At 35.0% G+C, this 20,245-nt stretch overlaps 4 protein-coding genes across 4 annotated transcripts; 3 read left to right on the top strand and 1 right to left on the bottom strand.

Moving 5' to 3' along the window:
- LOC104711682 (probable protein phosphatase 2C 46) lies at positions 1,074-4,194 on the bottom strand. The gene is made up of 5 exons (XM_010428392.2): positions 3,553-4,194; positions 2,914-3,329; positions 2,458-2,825; positions 1,618-1,854; positions 1,074-1,518 (listed from the first exon to the last, which is right to left on the bottom strand). The coding sequence occupies exons 2-5, from the start codon at positions 3,227-3,229 to the stop codon at positions 1,297-1,299; spliced, it is 1,143 nt and encodes a 380-aa protein (XP_010426694.1). The 5' UTR covers positions 3,230-3,329; positions 3,553-4,194; the 3' UTR covers positions 1,074-1,296.
- LOC104715551 (aspartyl protease family protein 1-like) lies at positions 9,696-10,646 on the top strand. The gene is made up of 3 exons (XM_010432944.2): positions 9,696-10,126; positions 10,217-10,355; positions 10,440-10,646. The coding sequence occupies exons 1-3, from the start codon at positions 9,840-9,842 to the stop codon at positions 10,644-10,646; spliced, it is 633 nt and encodes a 210-aa protein (XP_010431246.1). The 5' UTR covers positions 9,696-9,839.
- Positions 10,740-13,378, top strand: LOC104711680 (aspartyl protease family protein 1-like). The gene is made up of 10 exons (XM_010428389.1): positions 10,740-11,172; positions 11,263-11,401; positions 11,486-11,715; positions 11,840-12,061; positions 12,152-12,287; positions 12,471-12,550; positions 12,638-12,734; positions 12,819-12,885; positions 12,982-13,053; positions 13,138-13,378. The coding sequence occupies exons 1-10, from the start codon at positions 10,886-10,888 to the stop codon at positions 13,302-13,304; spliced, it is 1,497 nt and encodes a 498-aa protein (XP_010426691.1). The 5' UTR covers positions 10,740-10,885; the 3' UTR covers positions 13,305-13,378.
- LOC104711679 (aspartyl protease family protein 1-like) lies at positions 13,984-17,182 on the top strand. Its single transcript, XM_010428388.2, has 10 exons — positions 13,984-14,598; positions 14,718-14,859; positions 14,954-15,186; positions 15,445-15,675; positions 15,793-15,928; positions 16,097-16,170; positions 16,330-16,429; positions 16,523-16,589; positions 16,666-16,737; positions 16,822-17,182. The coding sequence occupies exons 1-10, from the start codon at positions 14,069-14,071 to the stop codon at positions 17,043-17,045; spliced, it is 1,809 nt and encodes a 602-aa protein (XP_010426690.1). The 5' UTR covers positions 13,984-14,068; the 3' UTR covers positions 17,046-17,182.

The raw sequence follows: 20,245 nt of genomic DNA, 5'->3' as shown, positions 1-20,245 counted from the left end.
CTGCTTTTTACAACCCCTTAAGCAAGTTATGAACCCTAATATGACCTCTCACTCTCTCTCTCTCTCCATTGATGATTCTCAAGAGAAAAGATTCGTAGTTTTAATGTCACATTGTAACAGCAGAGCTTGTTGTTTAAAACGAACACCCTTTTTTTGTCTGGTTAGGACTGGTGGGAAGGCAAAAACTTTTGCACCCTTATTTACTTCTCTCTCATGCTACTACATTAACCCCTCCGGTCCACCATTGCCATAAATTTTATGCAGAAGACACACTTTATCTCTCTCTCTACCCAATTATATTTTCTTGACTCACAAAATCAAATCATATCTCTTACTACTCATCAACACGCTTCATTATTTCTTTCTAGATCACTGTTTTACAATAGTTCACTTTATGATTCGTTACCGTTGAGTAGCTTGATATCAGTGTTGTTGCATTATAATAACAATAAGCTACTAATATGTAAAAGAAGCTAATAGTACTCACGCCGAGTTTTCGGGCCACCTTTCTCTCTACATGGCTGCAGAACATGATCTACAGCGTACCTAGGTTTCTCCATTGACAAAACCAAAAGGAAAAAGTAAATGCCTGCATAAGTAAACTGATGTCAATGTCTCATTAGTTTATTTTAAGCTCCTTAGATATAAAGCTTTAACTTGGCATCAGAACAAGTAGAACAGAATAAGCTACAATTAAAGGGATAAAGCGAATTTAACAACTTCTTTTTAGAGTAAACTGACAAAAACGTGCAATATGTATGGCTTCTTACGGTGAATCAATGCATATAATGTCGCCACATAATTAGAATTTTCTCGACAGGAGCAGAAGTTACAACCTGATAAGGTGCAAGTTCTAGGGTTTAAAAATGGACCTGAAGCGGGGATATATGTATTCTTACGGATGATGATTTGTAGTCATGTCTATTGTAGACTTGAGATTTTAGTATAAACTGATTCTTGGCTTCATTCACATATTTAGAACACAAATCACTTTCAGCACCTCTGTACAGTGAACGAAAAATATAAATCACTTTCAAGCACCTCTGTATAGTGGATAAAAAATACAAAATACATGACAGAAGAAGGCCTACATTCATATTCATTCATCATCAACAACAATTACATCGTTACACAAAGTTTCGCAGAATAAATAAAAATTAATAATTACTGGAATGAGTTCCAAACGTCAGTAGTGTGTGGCTTTCACGTTAAAATTATACATTCTTATACCAACAAGAGTAACTTTTTTTTTTTATATAACTACAAAAGATGGAACCTAAAAGTGGAGAGAGTATCTTAGAGTTTCTTGGGGAAGGTCATACCGCCGCCTCGGATAGAGAGAGAGGGTCCTTTGACAGAGCTCACCTGATTCGTATCAAGGAAAATGACGACCACAGTTATGTCATCGTGGAAATGCCTCCTCACTCCTCTCTCTATCTTCTTCAGATCAGAGTATCTCATCTCTCGTTTCTTTGCCGCTTCTTGCAGTGCCATTTTCACTAGTCTCCGTGCTATCCCCTGCATTCATTTCCACAACAAAGGGACAGAGTCAATCTCTGGTTTTGTAATAGGTTTATATTGAAACGTTAAAAGAAAGAAGAAATGGGTCTTGCGCACGTTTCGTGGGTGGTTCTGAACGATGTCAACAGCTTCTTGGTTGCTCAGCTGTTCCCATAGTCCGTCAGAAGCAAATATCAGAAACTGATCTTGTGGTTGGATCTCATGCTCCGTTATAGTTGGTTCCCCACTCAAGATCGGTCTTTTGAATGGCTCGCGGAGTCTGTACTTTGTGTACAATGGTTCCTTGTTGAACTCCGCCTTTTTAAGATACACGTCACCTATGGATCTAGATATCTACAAAGGAACAAACATATCTTATCCTTTTCAACTTCGACCTCAAGGATTTATCTTGACATGGCAAATGAACAAACATATTTACGCGTTTGCACCTAGTGTCTACATGCAGTAATAGATACGGGTTCAACTGTTCAGTGAGTCTATTATAACACTTACATCTAAATGTAGGAACATACACAAACTAGCTTTTAGTTACCACCAATTTCAATTTCAACCAAAGCTCTGACTTTCTTGGGTTGGTGGGTTTGGTACTTGGTAGGCAATGTCAAAGTCAAAGTAACTACAAATCTAGGCTTTTGGGTGTACAGTCTAATTCAATGGATAGACCTTATCTCCATACAGGAAAAAAAGGTTGACATGATAAAAGTAAGAAAAACGTGTTCTTTTCGATTAGAATTCTAGCGTCTTAGCTTTCAAGAAACCAGCAAGACGTTCAAGGCCATTTAATTCAGTTTTTCTCCGGTTTGCCTTAGTTAGACAAAGACAACAACATATCAATTTTAACGAATGATTTACTAACATACTCATGTACCTGAAAGGAAAAAACTAAATCCTACAACCCTAAAATCTATGCTCAACGCCACACATTGAGAAACATACCTGAATAAGTCCCTTAACACGCCACACATTGTGCTTTAACATGACAATATGAGAGTCATCCGGGTGCAAGGAGTGCATCTCCTGTCTAACAGACTCTATGCTCACATTATGTTCTGCGGAGAGCTGAAGCGCAATAACCTCTCCTGTCGCCTTCATAGCCCTTCCAAGAACTGCACGAGAATCCCCAACATTAGCGATGTAAAGCATCCCTCCGCATATAACACCAACCAGGCAGCAAGACCCAACAGCTGCAATCTGTGGCTTAGTTGGCCACTGCTTTGTCACAACACCTAGAAACCCTTCTTCAGTCGCCTCATACGCCTTTTTAATAACATCCACAGACATACAAGCATGCTCTGCTGCAAATCCTACAGAATTCAAAAGAACATTTTTTAGTTTCCACACGATTGGTTTGTAAACTTGTATTGTATGCATATATCATTCAGTAGCTCTCACTCTTTAGATGCTGAAAAAGATGATCATTAACAAAACGCGAGGTCTCAGGGCCGCCATGACCGTCATAAATACCAATAAAAGTTCCATAAGGACCAGAGTCAAGAGTACTCAAAGGACCAGACTCAACTTGGCTCTGATCCTCAAGCAAGTTGTTGGCCTGAACAACAGCCATGGAGAATTCACCAACAAGGTGCTGACCAGAGTCTTTATACCAAAGCAATCCATCTTGTTTTCCTGTCGAATCAGCGGACTTGCCCGAGGAAGAAGAAGACGGCCACAGACAAGCACTCAAGAGTTTCATTAACGTAGATAACATCCCTCATTTCATCAGGGCAACCCTTTTTTTCCTCCACATCCGTCAAAGGGATGCACAGAAACACAAACAAAGTAGATAACAATCCTAAGGTTTTAAGAATCTGCAATTTAAACAAAGCAATAAAACAGAGTTAAGTAAGGATCTGAACAGAGTATACAAAAATCAGAGTAAAAGATGAAATCAAAAACCCAACTTTTAAACTCAGAAAAATCAGCAAACCCAATTGGTCAATGGATCAGATAAGCAAGAGGGAATAATTAATTCAACAAAGATCAGAACAAAATCCAAACTTTTTTATTTTCAAACTCGGAGAAAAGTAGTACCTGAGATTCTGAAGAAGCTGATGTAAGTAACAACAACAGGAAGAAGAAAAAGTCGCAGACTTTTCCAGTCAAACAGATAAACTCTTTAAAAGAAGAATCTCAATCAGAAGTAAATCTTATAATCCAAGCAAAAGGATTCGAAAGGGTTTTAGTAAATGAAAAGGTCGGCAAAACACGAACGATACTCGAGTTACTAACAGGTGAGATCTAAAAGGATCTATGATGGTAGAGAAAGAGAGATTGATGGATTCCCAAATCAGATCCAGAAGAAAGAAAGAAGTAGTAGCGTCGACCTTCTCTTCCAGAAGAAGGCGAAAGAGAAGAAGAAGAAGAAGAAAGAAAAAAAAAAGGGCTCCACTGCTTCTAACCAGACAATCCAATCTCTCAATTACTGGATCAGATTTTCTAAACCTAACCCTTCTTTTTTCCTCTAATTGACTTTTCTTACCTCTTTTTATTTTCACAAACGGTCCTTTATCTTTCTATTACTTACGATTTATCCCTACTAACTAATAATTCTATCTATTAACCCCATTCCAACTCTGAAATTCGACGGCTCTTCCTTATAACTTGGAGGCGTAGTGCTTGCTTCTAGAAAAAAAAAAGTGTTGCAGATATTAGATAGATGAAAGAGGAGGAAAGAAAGAAAGACAAGTGTTTGTTTTGTAATGTATTGGTTAGATTGGAAGAAGATGGATAGTTATAAAAAAAAAAAAAAGATATATAAAATCTGTGAGTGATATGAAAGAGGGACACGTGATATAATGAGATGATTTTTAAAAACGTTAGCTGTCTAAAATAAGACATACGTGTGCACTCATACATAAACATCTCCACCTGCACCTGACCTTCACCTGCACTTCTTTTCCCTCCCCCTTCACTTCTCTCCCATGTGCTTCCCCCCTCCCTTTCGATCCTCCTCTTCGACCATGGGCCTTAAGATATGTATGTTGGGCCTTATAACCAACTTACTATAAATGGTAATCTTTTTACAGTTTTTAATGTGGATTTCCAACACCAACTAATAACCTATATTTGGTAATATGTGGATGTGTGTATACCTACGGGCTACGATATATGCTTTTAGAGATGTTTGAATACATAAAAAAAATTAGGTATCTATATATCCTACTATATTAATTGAAAAGTACATTTATAAAAGTAACATTAAAAATGTAAAAAAATTACATTAGAATGCCATTGAAAATAGTATAAAAAAAGATATGATCATTAAGGATAATTACGACAATTTAACTAAAGTAAACAAAAAATTAATTTATTAAATTTGTTGCTAAAACATATATTTAGAAATATTCATTCACTTAAACAAGTAAGATCTCTTTCTGATATAGTACCATAAAAATAATCTGATTTTATACAGATTTTTTTTTTGCAACAATCTCTGCAGCAATAATCCGATTGTAAGTAGGATGTTGCATTCACATTTTCAAACTCACACGTTACTCACATTTGCTTGCATTATGGATTTTATTTATTATTTGTTTCAAATTCAGTTATAGTAGGATTTCTTTAAATTTATCCAATATAATAAGGATAAAGTTTCCATTTATGATTAATAATAAATAAAGAGTAATGCTGAAAGTAATAAATAAAAATTAATCTTCAAAGTATATTCACATTTACATGTTGTATATATACACAAATTATTGTTACTAAAAATTAGGATTATTACAATCAACACTAAAACAATGAACTCATTTTAAAGTTAAAAAACAGTTTTAAAATATGCATATATATATATTACAAATCACAAATGATTATAAATATCAAAATAGCAGAAAAAAATATTTTAAATTTAATTTTAATAAAATGTTCAGTCCACGGTCTACCGTGGGTTAGTACCTAGTATAAAGTTAACTTTGCTCACTCCTGGTCCCGCCACGTCAGTTGCCACATCAGCCACTTCTTCTTAAATTTTGTGGGTTTTACAGATTTTAATAAGCATTTTAAACAATCATACAAATGACAAACTGACCAACTAAATTTCATCCAAAATCTATAGGCCCAACAATATTTTATTCAAAGTCTCTAGACCTATCATTATTTTAAAATCCTATAAATTCAATTTTTTTTACAGCCACTTCTTCTTAAATTTTGTGGGTCTTACAGATTTTAATAAGCATTTTAAACAATCATACAAATGACAAACTGACCAACTAAATTTCATCCAAAATCTGTAGGTTCAACAATATTTCATTCAAAGTCTCTAGACCCATCACTATTTTTAAATCCTATGAATTCAATTTTTTTTTTAAAAATAAATTTAAAATATTCATTTAGTGCATATTTATATTAATTATAATTAATCGAAAGTTTAAATAAAAAAATAATTATGTAAAATAAACTAAATGTTAAAATAAGAAAACAATACTAAATTTTTTTATTAGTGGTAATAATATAGTTAAAATTTTCTATTAAACTGATCCTAATTTAAAATTTCAAATATTAAAACGAGGCAATCCAAGCAACACTTTCAAATAATCAAGGAAACACAACTAGAAATCAATTAAAATTATTTGGCATCACTTCACAAATCCATCACAAAAGACAAAGATACAAAGAGATGAACAACCATTTAATAAACTAAAAAGATTCAAATATATGAATGCCACAATCAGATAACCGTAACACAAAATTATATGAAAAAAAAACCAAGAAAACAAGAAACAACCCAGACTTTATAAAATTACAGCAAGATAAACAAGAATATTAATTTTCCCCAAAACACAACTCACATCGAATCGAAAAAATCACTCACAGGACAAACGGGAAAAAAAATTACAACCAAGAACACAAAACAACTCACAACTTAATTAGAAAACCTAAAGAAGCCAACAAATTTTTATATAAACAAATTTGCAGCCCAATTGACATTTACCTTTAACGAAATCAACAAGGGATAACCAAATATCCCCAACAGATGTGAAGCCAGCAAGGAATCAACCAAATACGCAAACCCCCAAAAAAAAAAATTAAGAGAAAACGATTATAACAGGAATGACTGAAAAAACTATTACGAGCATCAAAGACATAAGTTAAATACTCAAACAGACCTCTAGATCAGAAAATTGCTCTTCTCCTATCCGTACACGAGGACATCGGATTTTGAAAAAGAACAAATCAATTTCAACTCAATAACATACAAATAATAGCCCAATAAACCCATAAATTATAAGTCTTACAGAGAAATTGAGCCCGAATGAAACAAATAAAAATAGTCCAGAAAAGAGGAATGTAAGTTATTGATTTTATTTATTTTTCTTAATAAAATCCACAATCTTTTTCACTCCAAACACTAAAACATTGACAAAACAATTACTGCTACAGTTTACAAAATACATAAGAAAATATTAAATAACAATCCAACTACAAAATGGAAAATAATAATAAATTAATAACAACTAAAAACTACAGCAAAACAACAACTTCAACTAAATAATGTTAACTTCTAATAATAATTTTTTAAAAACGCATTATAAACACATAAGATGATCTCAATTTTTTCTTTAAAAACAGCAAACTAAATTATACTAATTTACAAAAACCAAAAAAAATATACACAACAAAATTCAGAATACACCTTAATCTAACTACCGCATATAGCGCGGATCGATTACTAGTAGTATTTAGTTTGAGGTGTAGTTTACGTTTGAAGAAAAGAATATCACAAATATAGTTTAATGCTTATAAGGGCATTTCCATCGGAGGCTTTTATTTCAGAGATCTTAAATAAAAAGCTAATAATAATGAGAGAGAAAGATAAAACGAGAGAGTGCTCCTTAAAAAAAATTAATTTCTTATTTAGGAAGTGCCTCTTACAAAAAAAAAAAGACAGATGTCATATATCTAGTTAAAATCAATAAAAAATAATAAAATATATATAGTTAAAATATTAAAAAAAAATTAAAATCTTTCAACGATTATGCCGTTGGCTTTGCTCTAATAATGCACATTATTTTCTATTAGCAATTAATCCATATATATATATATTCTAAAAAAAAAAGGCAAAAAATAGGGGGAGTAGTCAAGAACACCAACCCTACTTTCACTCTTCACCAAGAAATGAAGGAATCATAGAAAGACCCCCACATGTAAATTGATCACGTTTTCTTGAAAGATAGTTTTGCCCGAGTATAACCAAACTTGGCTCTCACTCATCACTACAAATTCTTCATTTTCTTTCTTTAACGAATTATACATTTGTATATATATAGATTCACACTCAATAATCACTTTTCAGACTCCAGTTAATTACAAAACATCAGTTTAAATAAAAAAACCTGTTCTTTGAACCGGATTAATAAGATAATATAGAAACGATGCAACATCATTCGGAAGTGAAGCAGCCTCTTTGCCCTAAGCCTCGCCGTGTGTGTCCTTCTCTTCCTGACTTTCTCAAACCTCTCTCGTGTTCTCTACATTCCTCCACCTGGTAACATTATATACTCTAGTTCTTGTTTCGTTTGTTTGTGTTTCTACATTTGGCGTTTGTGGTTAATTTGATTTCAATAAGAATGTTTTAAATTGCTAAATTTCCTTTTTTTTTATAAACGTAAATGCATATATGTATTTCTTTTAAAACAATCGAAGCCTATATCCTCTTACTTCTTTTTATGATTCTTGAAATTTTGTCACGATGATTCAGTACTCATATACATGTTTGTGCATTAATCAGCCAACAAAGTACGGAGGGAAGAAGCGACGCTATCAGCATAATTGATAAGGTCACCATCATTTCTATTAGATATATTGGATATTTCCAAACGTGCATGCATGGATCTTGAGTGTTAAGTAAATACAAATATTAATTGTGGTAGGTGCAGCCGATAGAAGGTGGAACAGTAGAGTCAATGTGGTACGCAGGGTCTCCACCTAGGAGAACAGGGAATCCTCTTGTACACGACTTACGTTTCATTCACTGCCTCGATCTTCTCCCCAATTTATCAAGAACCAAGGCTTGACATTCACATCTTTCATGGCTACGTACCTTATCAGCCACATACAAAACAAAGAAAAGAAAAAAAGAAAACAACAACTCCTTACGTACAGTACTACACTGCCATATCAATCGATCTTTGAGTAAAGATAGGTGGGTTGTCAAAATCCTAAAACATAAGTGAATGGATATATTTTCGACCAAGAAGAGAGTTCTCACTGAGTTCAAGGGCACTAATTAACTACGTACACAATGAATGCAGAGACTTATATATATAGGATGGTAAATTATATACGTACGTGGATAGGATTTTGGATGTTTATAATATATTAATTGGTTGTTTCCTAACATTTTCTCTTTTTTTTTTTTATTTTATTTTTTTTATTTATAGTTTGTTAAGCCTTATTCTGTCTTCTAAACATTCGTCTAATTTTATACATGACTTGTGTTTCCTATTTTCTACCGACACTTGTAGTTTGTTCGTATAATAATCGTATGTGTAAAGTTCCGGAGTTATACGTACTCTCTCTATCAGTTTTCTCAACAACTAAATATATTTTAGTTTAAGATCTACCAAGTAGTAAAGCAGAGTCTTTCGTAACCAAATTATTTGAGAGCTCTCATCTCATTTCATCAAAAAATACAAAGCCGGATTAATAAGAAACAACTCGAGTCGTGCATGACGAATTCCTGACACGTGTACATGAATCTATCCACAGTCAACCTACATCTTCAATACTTTTATCAGTATTTGCATTTGCATCCTCTTATTTATATTATATGACAAAATCACCCCATTGTTCTCCGTATGGACTTAAAACATTTTTAAAACCATAGCCTAATAATGTGTACCGGCTGCACCAAACTGATGGAACAAACAAACATCCCTCCACGTCTCTCTATTCACACAGTTCCACCAAATAATTATACAAATAGCCACACAACACAACATACAACGATTCAATGTAGTAGTAGTACTTGTGGTTTTCTTTATTAAGACTAAGAAAAAAAAGAAGAAATATTATGATAATTCTCTATAGTATATTCCTAATAATTAAATAGGAGAGTTGATGTTAAAAAAATTGAATTAAATACGAAAATTTCGTTGGCAACATAATCCTTCAATAACGATCTTTAAAATCCGTTGACAAAGACCAAGCACCAGACAAAACGTTGACCTTTTTCCCTTACACCAAAAAAAAAAAGAACCTTATGAAAACGAAGAAAGTTTCGTGTAGTAAAAGAAACTCAACTAGCAAGAATCAATACATCTCTTCCTAAGTTTTCTTATAACTATAGATTCATATAAAGAGACAGGAAAGACCGGAGAATGGTTTGGAGTAGTGGGAAGTTGAGATGGATGTTTCAGTTTGGATTCATCTGCGTTATGAGTTTGGGATGGGCTTCTTCTGTCTCAGGATCCTTCTCCTTTGAAATTCATCATAGATTCTCAGAGCAGGTCAAGACCGTTCTAGGTGGCCATGGCTTGCCTGTAATGGGCAGTCTTGACTATTACAAGGCGTTGGTTCACCGGGATAGAGGTCGGAGGCTAACCTCCAATAACAATCAAACAACTATTTCTTTCGCTCAAGGCAACTCCACCCAAGAAATTAGTTTGTATGAAACTTTTTGAAACTCCTCTGTTTTGCCAATGGTATAGTACTATATAGAGTTTTGATTTAATGGTTTTTTATTCTTAATGATCAGTCTACATTATGCGAATGTGACGGTAGGGACACCGCCTCAATGGTTCTTGGTGGCCTTAGACACGGGAAGTGATTTGTTCTGGTTACCTTGCAAATGCAATTCTACTTGCATTCGGACCATGGAGACTGACCAAGGCGAGGTAATATATTATCTTGGTCCTTGGAATGTTATGTTATGACGTTAAAACTCGATCATATTTTAAAGAAATTTTATGTATACACAGAGGATAAAGCTTAACATCTACAACCCAAACATATCAACATCAAGCACAAAGGTTACATGCAATAGCACACTCTGTACATCAAGAAACAGATGCCTTTCTCCGCTCAGCGATTGTCCTTACAGAATTCGATATCTCTCGCCGGGAAGCAGAAGCACTGGTGTGTTGGTGGAGGATGTGATCCACNTGATGTTAAAAAAATTGAATTAAATACGAAAATTTCGTTGGCAACATAATCCTTCAATAACGATCTTTAAAATCCGTTGACAAAGACCAAGCACCAGACAAAACGTTGACCTTTTTCCCTTACACCAAAAAAAAAAAGAACCTTATGAAAACGAAGAAAGTTTCGTGTAGTAAAAGAAACTCAACTAGCAAGAATCAATACATCTCTTCCTAAGTTTTCTTATAACTATAGATTCATATAAAGAGACAGGAAAGACCGGAGAATGGTTTGGAGTAGTGGGAAGTTGAGATGGATGTTTCAGTTTGGATTCATCTGCGTTATGAGTTTGGGATGGGCTTCTTCTGTCTCAGGATCCTTCTCCTTTGAAATTCATCATAGATTCTCAGAGCAGGTCAAGACCGTTCTAGGTGGCCATGGCTTGCCTGTAATGGGCAGTCTTGACTATTACAAGGCGTTGGTTCACCGGGATAGAGGTCGGAGGCTAACCTCCAATAACAATCAAACAACTATTTCTTTCGCTCAAGGCAACTCCACCCAAGAAATTAGTTTGTATGAAACTTTTTGAAACTCCTCTGTTTTGCCAATGGTATAGTACTATATAGAGTTTTGATTTAATGGTTTTTTATTCTTAATGATCAGTCTACATTATGCGAATGTGACGGTAGGGACACCGCCTCAATGGTTCTTGGTGGCCTTAGACACGGGAAGTGATTTGTTCTGGTTACCTTGCAAATGCAATTCTACTTGCATTCGGACCATGGAGACTGACCAAGGCGAGGTAATATATTATCTTGGTCCTTGGAATGTTATGTTATGACGTTAAAACTCGATCATATTTTAAAGAAATTTTATGTATACACAGAGGATAAAGCTTAACATCTACAACCCAAACATATCAACATCAAGCACAAAGGTTACATGCAATAGCACACTCTGTACATCAAGAAACAGATGCCTTTCTCCGCTCAGCGATTGTCCTTACAGAATTCGATATCTCTCGCCGGGAAGCAGAAGCACTGGTGTGTTGGTGGAGGATGTGATCCACATGAGCACAGAAGAAGGAGAAGCTAGAGAGGCTCGGATCACATTCGGGTTTGTAATTCTTTCTAACTTCATTCATTGTCTTTTTATATATTACTTTTAGATTTTTTCTTACTTTCATATATGTGAAATTTCTAACACTAACTAACAAAATAGAATACGTAAATGCTGGCAGATGTAGTCAGTCCCAACTAGGGTTATTCCAAAAAGTGGCTGTAAATGGTATAATGGGACTTGCAATAGACGACCTAGCGGTTCCAAACATGTTGGTTAAAGCCGGAGTGACCTCGGATTCTTTCTCAATGTGTTTTGGTCTCAAAGGGAAAGGAACAATCAGTTTCGGAGACAAAGGCAGCTCAGACCAGCTTGAGACTCCATTGAGTGGCACCCTCTCTCCGTAAACTCTCCTTTGATTACACCTTTTTATTTTATTCTTTCCAATAAGTACATTCACAGGTAACGTACATTAACATGATCTGAAACACAGGCCGTTCTACGATGTGAGCATCACCAAATTCAAGGTAGGAAGTGTGACGGTAGAAACAGAATTCAGCGCAATATTTGACTCCGGGACCGCGGTTACATGGCTGCTGGAGCCTTACTACACTTCTCTAACCACAAATGTACCTACCTAACTGTATTGACCTCTCTTTATATTCATGCATAGATTGTTTGTTTGCGTTTACGGTTGCATTTATAGTGTACGCTCCAAGTGAACCTACAACCTCAAACGCGTAAATTGTTTCTGAAACAATGAGGCATTAGTCAACTAGCAAGTTGGTTTATTAATGTGTTGTGTTTTGCAGTTTCATCTCTCTGTACCAGACAAACGGCTTCCGGCAAATGTGGAAAGCCCCTTTGAGTTCTGCTACGTTATTACATCAACGTACGTTAGCTATCTTCAGCTATAAATCTGATTAAAGAAAAAAACTTTAAGGAAATATTTGATGCATATGTGTGTTGCTGTTTGCAGTTCAGATGAAGAGAAGCTTCCTTCAATTAGTTTTGAAATGAAAGGAGGAGCGGCTTATGATATTTTCAGCCCAATACTTGTCTTCGACACCTCCAGTGTACACATATCTCATCTTATATATTACATATCATATTTTGACTATATAAATATACGATTAATCTCCATTGCATTTACGTTACAGGGTAATTTTCAAGTATATTGCTTGGCCGTCTTGAAGCAAGTTAATGCAGACTTCAACATCATCGGACGTTCGTTTCTTTTACTTTTCTTTTCCTCCAACCAAAAACATCTTCTTGCACATTTTTAACCAATTCCTAACCACATCAACTTTTCCTCTATGTTAGAAAACTTCATGACCAACTACAGAATCGTCCATGATCGGGAGAGAATGATCTTGGGATGGAAAGAATCTGATTGTATGTCCAAACTTAATTAACTTATCTTGACCAAATATATATAGATTCATGTTGGTGACCAGTTACTTCTGGACATTTTTTCAGGTAATGATGCTAACGGTTCTGGTTCCAAGGGACCAACCGCTCCAGCCAAACCGCCATCGCTGCCGCCAACGCCGTCTCCAAAAACCGTTAACCCTTCCACCCGTTTGAACCCTTTGGCTGCTTCTTCACTTTTCATCATTTGCTTCATTGCTTTGATATGTTTGTGAAAGTGACATCTACTGTGCAAAGAGCTAACTTATTTCTGTTTCCTATCTTTTAATAAGTTTCATATATTATTTAATCTATCCTAAAAAAACTTAAATTCTCATCTTCTGGCCCCATGTTCCCTTTCACCCAAGTGGAACATTTATAAATACTATATCTTAACATGGGAGCATGAGAACATTTATTCCTCTCCCAAATTTTAATATCCAAAAGTCTAATATGGAATTTTTGAAATGTTTTAAGTAATGATGAATTAGAAGACTTAAGAATGATTCAACTTGTCTATCTATACGACTGCATGGTTCATAATGCCATCCTAGTCCGTTGACTACATACAAAAAAGAGCTTATCTTGTTTTTTTTTTTTTTCAGTTTGTTATATGTAAGTCGAGTTTTAGTATGATAACAAATGTTTGTAATATAAGCCAACAACCTCTTTATTTAAATTAGGTATACGTATATATATACTGATCTAATGTGGCATGATTAAAAAGGTCAGCTACGATACAACAATGTTAATTGATATAATTATATTATTACGAGCGAATAACAAATAAATTAGACAATGAAGGGAGTTAAATGCAAAAGAAGAAGGGTTAAGGGACTTTTTTCGCAAAAGAAAAGAGTTGACTAATAAGAGACTTTATATAAACGGCTAAATTCAAAAAGTCGTCTCTCTCACTCTCCTGATGAGCGTAAGAGAACTCTGCCCTCTCGTCAACCTTCTCCTTTAAAGGAAAGAAGACGAAGATACAAAAAAATAAATAATGGCTACTACTCCGATTAAACAAGTATTACCTCAAAGGATCAAATCACTTTCTCTTAGCATGTCTGGTACAATGCGAACTAGTCAACCTTTTGACTTTTTGTTTGGCTTCAATTCTTCAGTTTCCTTACATATACGCGCGGAGTATATATCGTTATCTGAGAAAGTAACCGGAGTTTTATTCCGGAGGTGTTTTTTTTTTTCTCGGAAAAGAACTTCTGAGATTGAAGTCATGGACGTTGCACGCCAAGTGTTTGTGTTATTGTCTGTGTTAGTTGTATATTGGGGTTTAGAGAGATGTGAGGCATCTGGGAAGTTCGGATTTGAAGCACACCACATGTTCTCTGATAAGGTCAAACAAAGTCTTGGTCTTGACGATATAGTGCCGGAAACAGGAAGTTTGGAGTACTTCAAGGTTTTGGCCCACCGTGATCGTTTGATCAGAGGTCGAGGTCTTGCCTCCAACAATGACGAAACCCCCATCACTTTTGATAAAGGAAACCTCACGGTTTCAATCAAACTTCTGGGAGCGTAATGCATCTTTCTCTCATCTTGATTTCACTACAATTCGTTTTCTTGTTAGTAATGCAATATGTTATGTTTGAATCCACTCATTGTTGAATTTGATTTGTACATTCATGTGGTTTCAGCCTGTATTACGCTAATATCTCTGTGGGAACACCACCTTCTTCGTTCCTGGTGGCTCTGGACACAGGCAGCGATTTGTTTTGGTTGCCTTGCAATTGTGGTACCACTTGCATCCGCGACTTGGAAGACGTTGGAGTTCCACAGGTTTCTTTCCCCTTCTGAAAGCAGATTAACGTATCTTATTCAGAGTTTCAAACCGTTTTTGCTTTACACTTTTGTTTTCTTTTCTTTGAGACAGAGTGTACCACTCAATCTATACACTCCCAACGCATCTACTACGAGTTCTAACATTCGATGCAGTGACAAGCGTTGTTTTGGATCGAGAAAGTGTTCTTCTCCTGCAAGTATTTGTCCTTATCAGGTTTCCTACTCTAACAGCACAGCCACCACGGGGACATTGGTACAGGATGTATTGCATCTAGCCACTGATGATGAGGATTTAAAGCCTGTCAAAGCTAATGTAACGCTTGGGTAAGTAAATGACTCTTAATCCTCTGTCTTTTCTTAACCAAAAAGGTTCATGGACGCTATTGCACCTCTAAAAACCTGTTCATGTCCTGTTAACGCCATGTTGTGCATAGCAAAAGCAATATTTTATATAGTGTGAAATCCGGACATGTAAAATGTTGAGGTCTTCTGAGCATTCATGTATAGCTCCATCAACTGTCCTCTGTTTGAGAAATGACTTCTGAAGATTGCCAAAGAACTGAATCCGTGTTTCTGATGCAGTTGCGGTCAGAAGCAGACAGGTCTGCTCCGGAGAAATATATCTGTGAATGGTGTTCTTGGGCTTGGTATTAAAGATTACTCTGTTCCTAGCCTCCTAGCAAAAGCCAATATCACCGCAAACTCCTTCTCAATGTGTTTCGGGCGTGTCATTGGCATTGTGGGAAGAATCAGTTTTGGAGACAAAGGCTACACAGACCAGGAGGAGACTCCATTCATTTCTGTTGCACCAAGGTACGAAATCAAAACAGTGCTTATAGTTTTTTTTAACTTGATGTAGTATCTACACCGATTGCCTTTCTATCTCCCATTGTTTTCTTTTTGACATTTTTGATCCAAAATGAAAACTAGTACGGCATATGGTGTAAATGTGACGGGAGTATCAGTAGGGAGAGATCCTGTTGACGTTGGCTTTTTTGCAAAATTCGACACTGGCTCATCATTTACACACTTGCTGGAGCCAGCATATGGTGACCTTACCAAAGCTGTATGTACAAACTTTTCTTCCTCTTAGATAATATTGAGCTGTTGAATCATTAGATATATCAGTAACTTTTGGAGTGGATATTAAGATGAAGATTTCTTAGAAGAAAATCCTTTCCTCCAAGCTTGTGTTTGTTACATCACAATGACATTCGTTCTTTTACTTTTGCAGTTTGACGATCTTGTCGACGACAGGCGACGCCCAGTTGATCCCAAGGTTCCCTTTGAGTTCTGTTACGACTTGAGGTCATGCTCGCATTCTTATCAGCATAGTTATTAGATGATTTTGCCTATTTTAGTAGAACGTGTTGGACTTTTAGGGATTTGAAAGCAGCTAAGTAACTTGTAAGATGGACTAATTTGTATCACATTTGTATACTGATGCTCTTCATCTTCACATTGCAGCCCAAACACCACAAGCATAAAATTCCCCTTAGTGGAGATGACCTTCGTAGGAGGAGGCAAAATCATTCTCAATAATCCGTTTTTCACGGCACGAACTCATGTAAGACATGGATTTAATTCCTTCTTTCTTTCTTTCATGTAGTAGCGTATCTATTGAGATTTTGATTTTTTGGATATGAACAATGAGTAACAGGAGGGTAATGTAATGTACTGCTTGGGTGTTCTGAAGAGCGTAGATCTCAAAATTAATGTCATTGGACGTAAGTATCTCAACGCTGATACACAAATTCTGTATATATCCATATGCATATAATGATAACATTTTGTGGATTGCAGAGAACTTTTTGGCTGGCTACCGCGTTGTATTCGATCGGGAGAGGATGATTTTGGGTTGGAAGCCGTCTTTATGTGAGTGACCAAATCAGGAAGTGACTGTATATATCCTTGGAATAGAAATATACTAGATCATGATTTGTTTTGTGTTATGGACAGGTTTTGAAGATGAAAGCGTGGAATCCACGACTCCTCCACCACCAGAGATCGAAACTGTAGCACCAAGTCCAACTGTATCCGCTCCATCACCTACTTCTCCTCCTCCTGTCATTTCTGCTACACCACCCCCAATCGACCCTCGCAACTCCACAGGCGGTGCAGCCAGACTCATCCCTCTCACATCTCAACTCCTACTTCTCTTACCTCTTTTGGCCTTACTCTGAATCACAGAAGCCATTTGTTTTGTGTTGGTTTGACGGCATTGTATGTTCATTCATTTAATAATAATCTTCGTTTGATTGTGCACAAAACAATATTTCATTGGTTTGAGAGTGGTAATCTTATCTCCCTCTTAAATATATATGTATGGTTTTGTTACATTAATGTTTTGGATATATCAAAGTGCATGGCACAATTGCAGGAAGGAGATTATGTATTTTGTCAAACATGTTTGTTTGTCTCGTTAGGAAAAGATATAAATTGGTACCAAAAGAGGGTATTTTATAAACCTTTCATCCAAGTGGGACATTTATAAATACTATATCTTAATTTATATGGGAGCATGAAAGCATGCATGTGTCTACCAAATCTAAAATTTATCAATATGAGATTCTTAAAAAGAATTTTTGTTTATAACGAAGACAAACATAAAATGATAGACGAACATGCAAATGGACATGGTTCAACTTGTCTATATTAATATCTGTTTGTGTGACTAATAATAAATTATATAATCCCTCCTTGTTGTATGTTGTCTATATGATTATGAAATAACTAGGAAATCATTGCACCAAATAGAAAAGAAAAGAAATTTAAGGACTGAAGTGAAAGAATATGAAACGTAAAGAGGCTTTTCCATAAAACTAAAGAGTTGACTAAAAAAAGACTTGTAACGACTAGACGAGAGACTCTACGCGCGTCAGTCGTCACTCTTCAGCTTCAGGGAAGAAGAAGAAGATACAAAATATAATGGATATTAGTTCGACTAAACAAAGTAGTTTGCATTGTTCCAAACAAGTGGGGGCGAAGCTAATTTGATTCTTCGACTTGAGTCTTTTTTTGTTTAAGTATTAGCACAAACATTAAAGAAAGACTTAGGTAGAAGAATCAAATTTAGCTTCCTTTGCTTTGGAACAATGCGAAAGAGTCCAGCTATTAATCTTTTCAATTCTTTCAAATTATGGTTTCGATAATAAAGCTTTATGTATGAATATGATTATGTGGTTTCAGTCTGCATTACGCCAATATCTCTGTGGGAACACCACGTTCTTCTTCGTTCCTGGTAGCTCTGGATACAGGCAGCGATTTGCTTTGGTTGCCCTTGCAATTGCGGTACCACTTGCACCCGCAACTTGGAAGATTCTGGATCCGTACAGGTATGGTTCCCTTCTCAAAAGCAGATACACGTCTTCTCCAACATGTTTTGGCTTTTAAATATTTTGGTTCCCTTCTTTGACACAGAGTCTACCACTAATCTATATAGTCCCAATGCATCTTGTACAAGTTCAAGCATTAGATGCAGTGACAAGCGTTGTTTTGGATCAGGAGGATGTTCTTCTCCTACAAGTATTTGCCCTTATCAGATTCCTTACTCTAGCACCACCGTCACTACAGGGACATTGTTACAGGATGTATTGCATTTGGTCACAGAGGACGAGGGTTTAGAGCCTGTCAAAGCTAATATATCACGCTTGGGTTAGTAATCACTTTCTTTTCCTTATTAATTATTATGTCTTTTCTTAACAAAACCCGTTTTGCCGCGCTATTTTAACCTCTAAAGATATGTTCATTTCGAGTCAAAAGCCGTGAAATAATCCGTGAAGCATTCTATATTTAATAGAAATTGGAATACCATGGTAATTAATTAATCACTAGATAACAAACTGCACTATGTGCGGAATAAATCAGTTTAAATAAAATTAGTATGAGTAAAATTATAATTATTGAATTAATATTTGTTTGTGTCAAATGTAATATGTCATTAAAGTATTTTTAATTCAAATTTTTGTTTATTTTGTTTTAAATATGTCTCACCCGTTAAAATATTTGAACGTGAAAAAGTTTTAACGTATTCAAGAAAATATTGATAAAATGTTATTATATATGGCAACATCTCTTTTGTGTGGTTTAAAAACCAATTTTTTGAAACAGGACAAATGATTAAATAAATAAATAAAAAATATTAAAACTTTTTAAATTTTTAAGAAGTGTAATATGCATTTACATAAAATGTAAAGATATGAGTACTAATAAGTTCAAATTTATACTTTAATTTGCTGATTTTTTTTGTTACATTCATTTATTTTTTTAGTGATTGAGAAATTTTTTTGTATATTATTTGATGAGTAACTATTTTTACGAATAAAATTAAATATTATTACATTTTAAAATTTTGTAAAAGTACACATTAACAAAATATAGTACACGTAAAAAAAGATAAATTTAACAACATCTTTTATTATTATTTTTTGGTAAAACATATAATGACATGTATTGTAAATAGTATTACCAATTGGAGATAAATTGCTAAATAATATCTGGAACTCTCTAGTTCTAGAGATGAGATCTTAGTATTTTGAAATCCCTACTAATATATAGAGGATTAACATAAGAGAAATTTACTCAAACAACACTTATAAGTTCGTAGTTTACTCAAACAACACTTTTGACCAAACTTTTACTCAAACAACACATATAAATTTGAAAAAGACTTTAAAGCCTTATTATTTTTCTGTATTTACAATTCATGCCATTTAAAATTAAAAACAGAGAAAAAAACTGAAATTATATAAGAAAACACCAAAAAAAAAAACCTAAGTTCATCCTTTTCATTTTTCTCTCTGCCCCCAAATCGTGATTTAGGGTTTCCGATTTATTCTGGCGATTTACAAGCCCTCGTCGTCATTGCCGCAGCCAGAGTGAGTTTCTTTTCCCTTCTAGTTTTATTTTGTATTTAATAATAAAGCCTATCGGCTTTGTTTATGGGTTTGTGGAGCCGCCGAGGTGTGGGTTGTCAATGGAGTCTCTCGTCTTCGTATCTTGTTCCACATCCAGGCCATGCCACTATCCAATCTGTTGGTAAGAATGTTTTATTGTAATTTTTGGTTCCTTAGTGTTAATGATAGCTAACATGTAGGAAAGAAATGATTTGATTCAAAACAAGTTTGTTGATTCCAAAGATCTAGTATTTTTTTTGAACGTTGGATCCAGATTACCATTAATTTAGGATTTGATCAAAAAGAGCATAACACATTCGTATTTGTGATAGTGATGGGCATGGAAATTAATGAAGAGTTCTGAATCGAACATAAGTGGCGATCATGTTCGGCTTTTATGTATCAATGAAAGGTAATTGACGTTTATGTCTCATAATATGCTTTGATGTATATGGCAATATACGGTGCTTTTAGTGGAGCTCTGATTC

This window comes from Camelina sativa, chromosome 9, assembly GCF_000633955.1.
Source record: "Camelina sativa cultivar DH55 chromosome 9, Cs, whole genome shotgun sequence".
Classification (NCBI taxonomy): Eukaryota; Viridiplantae; Streptophyta; class Magnoliopsida; order Brassicales; family Brassicaceae; genus Camelina; species Camelina sativa.
Note: the sequence above shows the minus strand (reverse complement) of the source record. Positions and strands in the feature narration are given on the sequence as shown.

Coding starts and splice junctions, on each gene's coding strand:
- LOC104711682 (XM_010428392.2), bottom strand. CDS start 3,229: ATGTTATCTACGTTAATGAAACTCTTGAGTGCTTGTCTGTGGCCGTCT. Junction 1,855..2,457: donor GTGTTAAGGGACTTATTCAG/GTATGTTTCTCA, acceptor GTTCCTTTGTAG/ATATCTAGATCCATAGGTGA. Junction 1,519..1,617: donor TTCAGAACCACCCACGAAAC/GTGCGCAAGACC, acceptor AAATGAATGCAG/GGGATAGCACGGAGACTAGT.
- LOC104711680 (XM_010428389.1), top strand. CDS start 10,886: ATGGTTTGGAGTAGTGGGAAGTTGAGATGGATGTTTCAGTTTGGATTC. Junction 11,173..11,262: donor TCCACCCAAGAAATTAGTTT/GTATGAAACTTT, acceptor CTTAATGATCAG/TCTACATTATGCGAATGTGA. Junction 12,551..12,637: donor TGCTACGTTATTACATCAAC/GTACGTTAGCTA, acceptor TGCTGTTTGCAG/TTCAGATGAAGAGAAGCTTC.
- LOC104711679 (XM_010428388.2), top strand. CDS start 14,069: ATGGCTACTACTCCGATTAAACAAGTATTACCTCAAAGGATCAAATCA. Junction 14,599..14,717: donor TCAATCAAACTTCTGGGAGC/GTAATGCATCTT, acceptor ATGTGGTTTCAG/CCTGTATTACGCTAATATCT. Junction 16,590..16,665: donor CAAAATTAATGTCATTGGAC/GTAAGTATCTCA, acceptor TGTGGATTGCAG/AGAACTTTTTGGCTGGCTAC.